Genomic DNA, 12153 nt, shown 5'->3' with positions numbered 1-12153 from the left:
TTTTAAATTTTCAATGACACATGCATGCCACTATGTAAATGTACATGTGAATATACAAGTAAGCTTTGTTGGTGAGTGACCAGTGTTGATGACTAATGAAAGCCTGTGCCACTAACTGTGCCAGAAAGTTAGTTTTCTTACTCAAACTCAAAAAAAGCAGCTTGAAATTTCTAAGAAATTTTGTAAATTTATAACCAAATTCACTTGTTTCTACCCACCATTTCCATCCATTGCCAGCCAATGAATGTAGACATATTTTTCTTTTAAAGCAATCTTGATAGTATGTAGGATTACATAAGACCTTAATAGTTTTTCTTTACTATAATAGTTAGAAAAATTATAAAATGAATTATTGAGTAACTAAACCTTAAATTCTTTCCCTAAAATCTAATATAGATGCATGCTTCCATCTTGTACCTTCAATTACCAGATGCTGCTCATCCTGGATTTTCAAATATTCCAATCTATGATCCTCATCATCCAGAAGAGTAAGGTAATTCTGGTAAGGAGGAGGAAATGTTTTTGTTAAATTGATTACTAAATTTAAAACAAAATGGAAATAAAATAAAAATGAATGACAAACACATCCTTGAAGTACTATAACTTATGTGACAGATATGTGGATATTATAGTTGTTCAGAAATATTAATAATTTAGTTGGCAACATGAGAGAAAAACAATGTCAACTTCATAAACAAATACTTTATGTCTCTAAAACAAAGTTATAACAGAATTTTGGGGAGATCAGAAGACTCACCATACATCAAACCAAAATTCACTGAGATTTAGATTTTCTGAAGCACTTACAGAACTTTTCTCTAGTACCTGGTATGAAATTCAGTAAACATGTTTGTGAACCAAAACTAGGGGTGTCTGGGTGGCTCAGTTGGTTAAGCATCTGATTTTGGCTCAGGTCATGATCTCATGGCTTATGAACTCGAGCCTGTGTTGGGCTCTGTGCTGACAGCTCAGAGTATGGAGCCTGCTTTGGATTCTGTGTCTCCCTCTCTCTCTCTCTGCCCCTCCCCTCTCATGTCCTCTCTGTCTCTCTCTGTCTCTCTGTCTCAGGTCATGATCTCACAGCTTGTGAGTTCGAGCCTGTGTTGGGCTCTGTGCTGACAGCTCAGAGCCTGAAGCTTGCTTTGGATTCTGTGTCTCCCTCTCTCTCTCTGCCCCTCCCGCTCATGTCCTCTTTGTCTCTTTCAAAAATAAATATTTAAAAAAAAGAACCAAAATATAAAATCATACAGGACAATTACACGTTTTTGTTTGTGCTCACCCTATTTAAAGTGCTCACAAAGTTAAGTCATTTAATTCTAAGCGAGATCTATTATTTTGCCTGTTTACTCATGAGAAAATTGAGACAGTTAAGTAACTTGCTCTGGGTTATACAGCTAAAGTGGCAGAGACAAGATTAACCCCTGGCAGTGTGGTTCCAGGAATCGTGCTATTCACTATTATACCATACTGTCTCTCAATGGTGATCATAGGAGGATGTTACAAAGAGGGAACAATGGAATGCAGAACTGGTTAAAACTATTTATGATCCAATTTCAAAGTATAATCTGAAAACACACTGCATATATTAGGAAGAACATATATGCATTTAATAGCGCTGCCTCTGAGGAAAGTGGGAGATAGAGGTCAGAGGTTGGGAACAAAGAATTTTCACTATATACTTTTGTACCATTTGATTCTTTTCAACATGTGTATATAAATTACCTTACAACAGGAGATGACTTACCTCACTGTTGTACAGCCACAGACGCATATCTTCCTCTTTGATGCGTAGCCTCTGAGATAGATATTCATGAATTTCCTTGATGGTCTGCATTCGACTAAAACAGCCTGTATAGGCTAAGACCCGCTTTAAGGGCGCATTCGGAGAAGGTACATTTCCTATGGTCATAGTAATCATGATAAGGAAAACGGCAGATATAAAAAAGAGCTCCCTGATCAGCAATGACTATTTCAGAAAATAATGATGAGAAATGAGAATTATAGCTTTAATAATTTTAAAAATTAAGAAGCTTTAGGGGTGCCTGGGTCTCTTAGTTAAGCATCCGACTTCGGCTCAGGCATGATCTCGTGGTTTGTGGGTTCGAGCCCCACGTCAGCCTCTGTGCTGACAGCTCGGAGTCTGGAGCCTGCTTCAGATTCTGTGTCTCCCTCTGTCTGCCCCTCCCCCATTCACACTGTCTCCGTCAAAAATAAATTAACATTAAAAAAAAAAGAAGAAGCTTTAAAATAAAGCTGTAAAATGAAGACAGGGGACCAACTGTGTTAAAGTAAGTTTAAAGTCAGTCTTAACTTTGAAAGGAAGAGCAACAAAATCAGAGGCCCAAATTAATAGGCAGTATTTGGATCCCAAGAAAGGTGGCATGTATCAACAATTGACCCTGGTATCTTGGCTGTCCTCGGCAGGGTTATTATGTGCAATAGCAAAACCAAAATTCAGTGTAAGAATGGGGAAGATAATATGGGACTGGATTTGAATTCCACAGTTAACTGGATTCATTGAAAAGAAAACCACTGGCCCAAAATGGCATCACTTAGGTTAAAGCCTTAAGTCAATAAACCAGGACTTAAAACCTAACCTAACTGCAGTTTCAAACCCCCAGAAATGTAACCTTTAACCAGTCAACATAGGAATTTCTTTGTCAGTACTAGGAAATTTACTGATAGACTCCTACCATTCCCCTTAAGAGGGAGACCTTGCCTAAAACAGTGGAATCTTTGCTAATAGTTTCCCTTTTTCCACTCCCTCTCTACCTTTAAAAACCTTTAGTTTAAAAAAAAAAAAAAAAAAAGGGGGCGCCTGGGTGGCTTGGTCAGTTAAGCGTCCGACTTCGGCTCAGGTCATGATCTCACGGTCCGTGAGTTCGAGCCCCGCGTCGGGCTCTGTGCTGACAGCTCAGAGCCTGGAGCCTGTTTCGGATTCTGTGTCTCCCTCTCTCTCTGCTCCTCCCCTGTTCATGCTCTGTCTCTCTCTGTCTCAAAAAAATAAATAAACGTTAAAAAAAAAAAAATTAAAAAAAAAATAAGAAAAAAAAAACCTTTCCTTTTCTGTAAGCCCTTGGAAGCTCCCTACTACTTGCTAGACAGGATGCTGCCAAATTCATAAATTGATTAATAAAGCCAATTAGATCTTTAAAATTTCCTTGGTTGAATTTTTGTTATTTAGCAACCTGACCCACTTTCTCCCTTTTTTTAAAGTTTATTTATTTTGAGAAAGAGAGCAAGAGAGCGTGACTAAGGGAAGGACAGAGGGAGAGAGAGAATCCCAAGCAGGCTCCACATTGTCAGGGCGGACAGAGCCTGATGTGGGGCTCAATCCCACAAAACGTGCGATCATGACCTGAGTCAAGATTAAGAGTTAAATGCTTAACTGACTGAGCAACCCAGGCACCCCCTGACCCACTTTCTTAAAATAAACTATCTGTGAATTACTAACCCTATCATTCTCAGTCATTAAGTGCCCCAATAACCTGGCACATTAGTACAATTACATAAGAAACTTTTGTTTAGAATCCTAAGTAGGCATACACTCTACCAAGCAGAGTTAAAAGTGAAATCAAGAACCTTCCCGTGAATAAAAAAAAAAAAAAAAAAAAAAAAAAAATCACCCTGCTGAAAAGGTAGGAGGAAAACCGTATGGCCTGCCTGCCCAGTAAGAAGATAGCAGACATGATCTTTAATTCCTAGAGGGCTCAAGAAACAAAAACAATGGCAGCAAGGGAAAAGAGTGAAAAGTAAAGAAAGAATATATTATGTTTAACCACATACTTCAAAAGAGAAGGTGGATGAAATGACAAGGGATTATGGAAGTCAAAAATTGTTTGCTAAAACAATCTACTAAACCCTGGTTAATTTTTCAGCCAAAAACCCAGGCAAGAGTTGTAGCTTAAAATGGTCCTCTCTAGCTATATAGCATGTTATAGTTTACTGAACAACCCAAAACAAAACAAAAAAACCCTTAGCATATCAATATAATACACCTAGGGTACAAGTATACATGCCAGGCAATTTTCTACCCATTCAATGGAGACTTAGCTTTTTTCCCCTTATTAAATGCATGTAAGTCTTCATCTACTAAACAAAGCAGAGAAAAGTATTGGTATCATCCACTTTTTAAAGAACTTCCAAAAAGAATTCACTCACCTACAATAGGTTGAAAAATCATATAAGAAACAAAGGCCTCTGTAGCTTTCTCTGTCAAAAAGGCTACATTGAAGGCTTTAAACATGGTTTGTACATCTGTCACTTCAAAAGGAGTAAAAGAGCCTAGTAAATAACCCTTAATACATTGAGTAAGAAGAAAGATGAAAACTATGTTACAGCAGAACAAAACCCAACCATGATCAATTTTAAACACACAGCACAGCAAATCTTTTACAATCATCAGTGAGCAAAGAATAATTCCTAACAGAAAGTAATAGAGCAAATTTCTCCAATTATACATCAGAGGATTAGTTATAAGATTACAGCAAGAAAGCATCTTTTTTACAAACTTCAAAATGATTAATGATTGATTTCAGAACTAATTAGTAAGGAATAAAAATTTCAAATTAAGAATAAATTTAGAGCAATAACTACCCAGTTCTAGGATTCAAAAGCATTTGCAAGTGTAGTGTCCAAGTCAATTTCCATGGTCTTAAGCCACATAAGAAATTTATTTGAATTCTAGACAGTTTTTATAGCATAGCTCATTAAGCAGGCAGCCACTTATTACACATACTTTTGTGTTTTTGAATAGCACCAACAAATCTAGTGGAATTTACAGAAGCAGCAAAAATCTAGGATCAGCACAAGAGTTACAAAGAATACTTACTAAAAGCACAACAACACATTTTTCCTCTCATGTTATCTTTCAAAGAGAATTGAAAAAAATATATGCTAGGGTGCCATGGAAGCAAGGCAAATACTTTTATTCAACGGAAAATTAAATCAAGAATGTTTCACAGTGATTCTATTTCACTGTTCCTTGATTTTGACATTTTCCCCAAAGACAAAATTTGGTTAGGTAGAAGCCAATGCTTTGCTATAATTCTTACCAAACAATATGTGTAAGAATCTCCATATATAATTTGAATATAACCTTTAAGAAAGGCATAAAACTAATTCTATTTAATTTCAAGGGAGGGATGATAGTGATTATAGAGTTGGTTTGGGTTCTTACATACTAAGTTATATTAATTATAATAACATTGTGGCATTATTAACACAAAGTCTGAGATTTTGTGTAAATGGATGAACTGATTACTTCTGCTGAAGAACAATGTCAAATATTTACAAAGTAAAAGCACAAGGCAAGTCCTGCCTGTCAATAAAATTTAACATAACAGAGAAATCAAGGGGGAGCTTTTTGTATGTAATACATCAAAATGGGAACTTTCATGTCATTTTGATAGGCTTGATGTTTTTCAAAGCCAATGTATCATTATAGTTTTCAAAAATATATCCTTCATTTTATATACATTATCTGTCTTTTTATAAAGGCTCTGTGGGCCAAGCATGAGAAATGTATCATGTTTTCTCAAAAAAAGTCCCCCAAAACACCAACAAACAAAAATATGATATTGCAAAAGAAATTACTTTCAGATATTTGAGTGGAGGTGAAAAGATTAGTTCGTCAGTCACAGACTGACAGATTTTACCTTAGGTCAAGGAAATAATTTACAATGGATGGTTTTCAAAGAAAAAAAGTATATGAAATATATTTCTATTTATTTTCTTTGTATGTTGACTAGCCAGAAAAAGAAACAACTCTTCTCAGTTTGCTGCTGAGATTTTGCCACTACCCCATCTAGTCTTGCGCATGACCATAGATCTAAGCCCCATTGATGATTTACTGATTCTGAATGAAAGCAGATGGGAATGTGTATTAGTACAGTGGCACCAGACTTCGAGCAACTTGGGTTTTGTTTGTTTGTTTGTTTCAACAAATGCATGGTATTCTTGCTGCATTCTTAAGTTACCTCTTGGTAAATGCTGAGGAAACATTCTCAGGCTCATCATACCCATATTCACCCAGATGTTAGACTGCTGTGTCCGAGTGGCAGGCTGCTGTCTTAGGAAGAGAAGATATCGAGGAAATAACTCTAGCTCTGGGATTTCTGTCTTGCTATTCTTGATTACCTGTTGTCATGAAAGATATAATGTGATCACTATAAAAGAAGAAACAAAATTTGTCATTTTTATCTAATTTCTGAGATGTATGTATGTATGTATTTAGAGCAAGCAAGGGAAGGGCAGAGAGAGTGTGGGAGAGAGAGAATCCCAAGTAGGCTCCCTAGTGTCAGCGCAGAGCTTGGTGTGGGGCTCGAACCCACGAACCGCAAGATCATTACCTGAGCTGAAATCAAGAATTGGACGCTTAACTGACGGAGCCACCCAGGAGCTCCATGGACAAATTCCTAGGACTAGAGGTATAAGTCAAAAAGTATGGAAGGTCGTATCATTAACTACAAGTCCTTTTGCCAAAGCGTAGCAATTTTCTTAAAAGTGTATGAACGTACTTCTCTCATAAGATATTCTCCGAAATGTATGAACATTTATTTTACAATATTCTCAGAAACCTATGAATGTGCTTCTCTCATAAAACCTTATCATTGGACATCATTTGAAAACACCTTATTTCTTCAATAAAGAATATAATAAATTTGCTTCAATTTTTATTTATTATATTACTTAGGATAAAAATGTTTTCATATAAAAATTTGCTATCTAGGGGCACCTGGGTGGCCCAGTTGGTTGGGCGACTGGCTTGATTTTGGCTCAAGTCATGATCTCACCATTTATGAGAATAGGCCCCACCCATATTAGGTTCTGTGCCTGCTTGGGATTCTCTCCCTCCTCTGTCCCTTCCCTGCTCTCTCAAAAAAAAAAAAAAGAAAAAAAAAACCTTTAAAAAAAATTTGCTATCTATGTTCTACTGTGTAACTGGTTTGTTCAGTGTATTTTTGTCTATGATTAAAACAACTACATTGGATGTACAAAACTAAGACTTATGTTGTTGAAACAGGATTTTTCTGGGGCACCTGGGTGGCTCAGTCAGTTAAACATCTGACTCCTGATTTTGGCTCAGGTCAGGATCTCACGGTTTGTGGGATCAAGCCCAGTATCAGGCTCCGGGCTGACAGCACGAAACCTGCTTGGGATTCTCTCTCTCTCTCTTGTTCTCTCTGCCCTTCTCGCTTGTACTCTCTCTCTCAAAATAAATAAACCTTAAAAAAAAAAAAAAAAGAAACAGAATTTCTCAGTAATCCCCTGCAATAATGTGTTTGCCAGCCCAAAGATACAGGAAAACATTTCATTATAAAAATATTGCTCTATGAATTTTAAGAGTTGAACATTATCAAATTAGTATTCCAAAAGGATAGCAGAATTAACACTCTTTAAAACATAAAATTCTACATAATGTTTAACAGTCTCCAGTGATCAGGCTTTATTTTATTTCCCTCTGCCCTAGTAACCAGTGTTTTCTGCAATAGAACATTTTTCAACACCAAGAGGGGGCAGTAAAGAACCAGATAAAAACAATGATACAAACCACACTTTTAGTACTTTTTCTTAAAATTCTGACAGGCTATAGTATGGCACTCGAAAAGCTCCACTTGGGAGGTTTTTCAAATCCTACTTAAATGATAAGCAGTAACTCTCTCCCTGGTATTCTCCTCTAAGACTGCTAGAAGAAGTCTGTCCACTTCTAAACAGGCGCTGACAGCTACAAAACCAACCATCATTCTTATGGTTTCAGTTTTACATGATTTGAGGAAAAATTAATAATTCAGTATCTGAGGCACCTGCCTGGCTCAGAGGAACATGTTACCCCTTGGTCTCGGGGTAGGGAGAGATTACTTAAATAAAAAAAATAATAACAGTATCTGTAGTTGTAAAGCTATATAAAAACATACCTTTGGCAGAATCTGAACTGATAATGAAGTAGTTTTTATAATGCCCATCTTGCTTGCCAAGATAAAAGTGCTTTCGTGAGCAAATTACAAATTAACAAATTCTTATGTACAAACATACAAAACACATTTATTTACATTTTAATTATTCTTGTCTTTGAACTTCTTAACCTCAGTGACAACTGCAAACAACAGATGCAATTCCATTTACAGGAATTTACCGTAAAGAGATCACCACACCATGTTGGGAAAGAAAACGCTCGCCAGAAATTTTTTTTTCCAGAAATTTTTTTTAATAATTAGGTGCTAGAGGCAAACTAAATGCCTATCAGTAGGTGATTAGTTAATAAATTATGATTTATGTACATATGCAAGTGTATATGTATGCAAAGTATATAAAGGAACACTATGCAATTACTGAAAATAATGGTACAGATCTAGATTTACTGACCTAGAATGATATCCACAGCATCTATGTTAGATTGAAAATAGCAGGTCACAAAACATCAGGTATAAGATGATTCAATTTCATAAAATTACCCACACATATCTACTTACATATGTATATGTATGAGTAGGCACAGAGGAATGCACACTGCTTAGAAAGATACACACCAAAATGTTAATAGTGGGTTATCTTTTAAGTAGTAGGATTTGGCATTATTTTTATTTCTTTGTTTTTTTTTGTGTGTGTGTCACTTATCACTGAGCATGTACAACATGTACAAATTAAGTATTTTTAAAAAATATTTTATTTATTTATTTATTTAAAAAACATTTTTTTTAACATTTATTTATTTTTGAGACAGAGAGAGACAGAGCATGAACGGGGGAGGGTCAGAGAGAGAGAGAGAGAGACACCCAGAATCCGAAACAGGCTCCAGGCTCTGAGCTGTCAGCACAGAGCCCGATGCGGGGCTTGAACTCACAGACCGCGAGATCATGACCTGAGCTGAAGTCGGACACTTAACCGACTGAGCCACCCAGGCGCCCCTATTTATTTTTGAGAGAGAGTGAGCACGAACAGAGAAGGTGCAGAGAGAGGGGGAGAGAGAGGATCTGAAGCGGGGTACACACTGTCAACAGAGAGTCAACGTGAGGCTGGAACTCCCAAACCATGAGATCATGATCTGAGCTGAAGTTGGACGTTCAACTGACTGAGCCACCCAGGTGCCCCCTTGGTGTGTATATGTATCTATATACTTTAATAATTTGTATTTTATTTAGAGAGAGAAAGAGTGAGCACAGCAGGGGAGAAGGGCAGAGTGGGTGGGGGGGAGGAGAGAGAGAGACAGAGAAAGAGAGACAGAATCTTAAGCAGGCTCCACACTCAGTGCAGAGCCCAATGTCGGGCTCGATCTCACAACTGTGAAATCATGACCTGAGCTGAAATCAAGAGTCGGACGCTCAACTGACTGAGTCACCCAGGTGCCCCAAAGATATTATTTAAATAAATAGTATGACTTATATAAGTATGAAGGTGAAAAACATTAATTTTTAACCTTGCCATGGCAATACATTTAATATTCTCTACCTGAAAACACCATATTTAAATTTTTTTACAGCACTTTTTCCTGTAAGCAGGCAAATTTAGAGATTAAAAAAATACTATTAAGCCAGTAAAATGCAGCTTTGATCTAGTAAAATTACTTTAATATTTGTCTGACCTCAATGTAAAAACATGACCTTGCATGGGGCTCTGAAAAACTCATTTAATAATTATAATGATGATGATGATAATATTAGCAATAGTCAATATTTACTGACCACTTACTATAAATCAGATGCTGTCCTAATCATACATATTATTTAATTATCAAAACTCTAATGAAGTAGATATTGTTATCTTCATTTTACAGAGGAGGACACTGGGATTTAGAGATTGGAACACTGGTAATCCAAATCTAGGCAGCCTCTAAAACATCAAAGTATATATGTGTCAAACATAATTATCAACAATGTTTTCCCTGTAGATACAGAATATTAAGATACAGCAGGAAAGTCCCAGAAATTAAGGGGTGCCTGGGTGGCTCAGTCAGTTAAGTGTCCAACTTTGGCTCAGGTCATGATCTCAAGGTTCGTGGGTTCAACCGTGTTGGGCTCTGTGCTGATAGCTCAGAGCCTGGAGCCTGCTTCAGATTCTGTCTCCCTCTCTCTCTGTGCCTCCCCTGTTAGTGCTCTGTATCTGTCTCTCAAAAATGAATAAAAACATTAAAAAAATTTTTTTTAAGATACAGTAGGAGGGGCGCCTAGGTGGCTCAGTCGGTTAAGCAGCCAACTTCAGCTCAGGTCACGATCTCGCGGTCCGTGAGTTCGAGCCCCGCGTCGGGTTCTGGGCTGATGGCTCAGAGCCTGGAGCCTGCTTCCGATTCTGTGTCTCCCTCTCTCTCTGCCCCTCCCCCGTTCATGCTCTGTCTCTCTCTGTCTCAAAAATAAATAAAAAAAAAACGTTAAAAAAAAAAAAAAGATACAGCAGGAAAGTCCCAGAAATTAAGTGACTAACTGAAGGACTACCCCCCCTCCTGATAAATAAAGTATATATAAAGACTATAGATAAAGAATAAAGTACATATAGTATATATATCTATGTATATTCATATTTATATGTATCTGTTTAGGGGTCCTGATGACAAATACAGTAGGAAACTTTTGGAGCAAAGAAACACAATACTAAATTCCTGATTCCAACTTAAACACAATTTTTAATAAACATTATTATTAATAACTCAAAATCAACATCAAAATTATACACTAGAGCTTTATAGCAGATTTTACTCTTTTTAGAAGTGATCTAAGTAACTGTATCTCATCCATGCAAACTTTCCTAGTATAAGAAAGTTCTATCTTGGGGCAAGTTCTATCTTGGGGCTGCCTTGGTGGCTCAGTCAGTTAAGTGTCCAACTGCTGATTTCAGCGCAGGTCATGACCACATGGTTTGTGGTATTGAGCCCCGCACTGGACTCCATGCTGTCAGCTTGGGACTCTCTCTCTCTTCCTGTCTTTCTGCTCCCCCCCCCACCCCCCCACACGCTCTCTCTCAAAATAAATAAACGCTTAAAAAAAGAAAGTTCTATCTCAGACATTGTATGAAGGAGAGTGTTTCTTGATCTACAAAAAGAACCTTTTTACAAAGTATTTTACTGCATTGACAATGCAAAGTATCAGGGTAATGAGTCCTGTTGTTTACTGTATAAGCACAACAGATGTTGTATAGTAAACTCATTAATATTTTGATATTATATACTTCAAGTCTTTTAAATTATTTTAGAACATTTTATTTATGCTCTGAATGACTCATCCTAGTAATGGCAACAATCAGCATTCACAAGCCTTGAATTCCTGTTATCATTTGTTGTGATCATTTTTGTGTCCTTCCTTCAAAAAGACAAAACACAAAAATCTACCAACAGCTATGGGAAGAATCAATCCCTAACTGGATGCCTGTGTGGTTAATGCAAATTACAGTTTCAGAAGTAACTACTACACCACTTCCTCTATATTCACTGAACTTTTTGGCACCGGCTTTCAGACTTCTGCTCAGCCTAAGTCCTGCATTATCCTAAAGTCTGTGTTTATGTGGATGACTTATTTAATAGCCTAGCCTCATAATATCCTTGACTTCACTTAATTCAGTGACTATTCTCTCCACTCCATGTAGCCACACACTCCCATAAACACATCACTGAAGAGTTGGTACCTAAAACAGTGCTCAGTAAATGTCTGAACAAATGAATGAATACATGTAAAAGGAACATAAATTTTGTTCAACTAATTTACAGGTACTGAGTATTCTGCTGTCACAGGTAAGAACTAATTTGTAGATAGTGAAATTCATATAGAAAAGTAACAGAAGACCCAAACTAGGACTGTTCCTTAGATAAAGCACTACTAGTTATACTTACAGGTCTAGGAAGGGCCAGGTTTGCTCCATACCAGTGATAAAGTGCTCTCCACACAGGTTCTGGAACCATTTCATAATCTCTTCCGTGGATCAGCTGTGGGGTTCGTTTTAATCGTCCTCCTTCTAGTGTTAACGATGTAGCCTTAGAAAGAATGGAACACAAATGTTGATTTTTAGTATTTTTAGTATTTTACAGAGTCTTGTGTTTTAACATAACCTAGACACAGGAGAACAAACACATATGTCACGACTCAGTTTTATGTTACTGGAAAAAAAATGAATTTTCTATAAGAGATTTTTATTTTTAACTTTCAAAATAAATTATTTAAGGAAGATAAC

At 36.8% G+C, this 12153-nt stretch overlaps 1 protein-coding gene across 2 annotated transcripts in view; it reads right to left on the bottom strand.

The window, feature by feature from the left end:
* Nucleotides 1-12153, bottom strand: part of USP32 (ubiquitin specific peptidase 32) — a 245370-nt gene that overhangs the window by 36635 nt on the left and 196582 nt on the right. Inside the window, exons 15-18 of one of the 2 annotated variants that reach the window (XM_019431063.2) lie at nt 11816-11956; nt 5979-6138; nt 1745-1899; nt 418-499 (exon numbers count right to left, since the gene is read on the bottom strand). In XM_019431063.2, coding sequence (XP_019286608.1) covers nt 418-499; nt 1745-1899; nt 5979-6138; nt 11816-11956 — 538 coding nt within the window. The remainder of the gene's footprint in view (nt 1-417; nt 500-1744; nt 1900-5978; nt 6139-11815; nt 11957-12153) is intronic. The other variant, XM_019431064.2, reaches the window with a different exon arrangement.

This window comes from Panthera pardus, unplaced genomic scaffold, assembly GCF_024362965.1.
Source record: "Panthera pardus isolate Hobbes unplaced genomic scaffold, ASM2436296v1 HiC_scaffold_3, whole genome shotgun sequence".
Lineage (NCBI taxonomy): Eukaryota > Metazoa > Chordata > Mammalia > Carnivora > Felidae > Panthera > Panthera pardus.
Note: the sequence above shows the minus strand (reverse complement) of the source record. Positions and strands in the feature narration are given on the sequence as shown.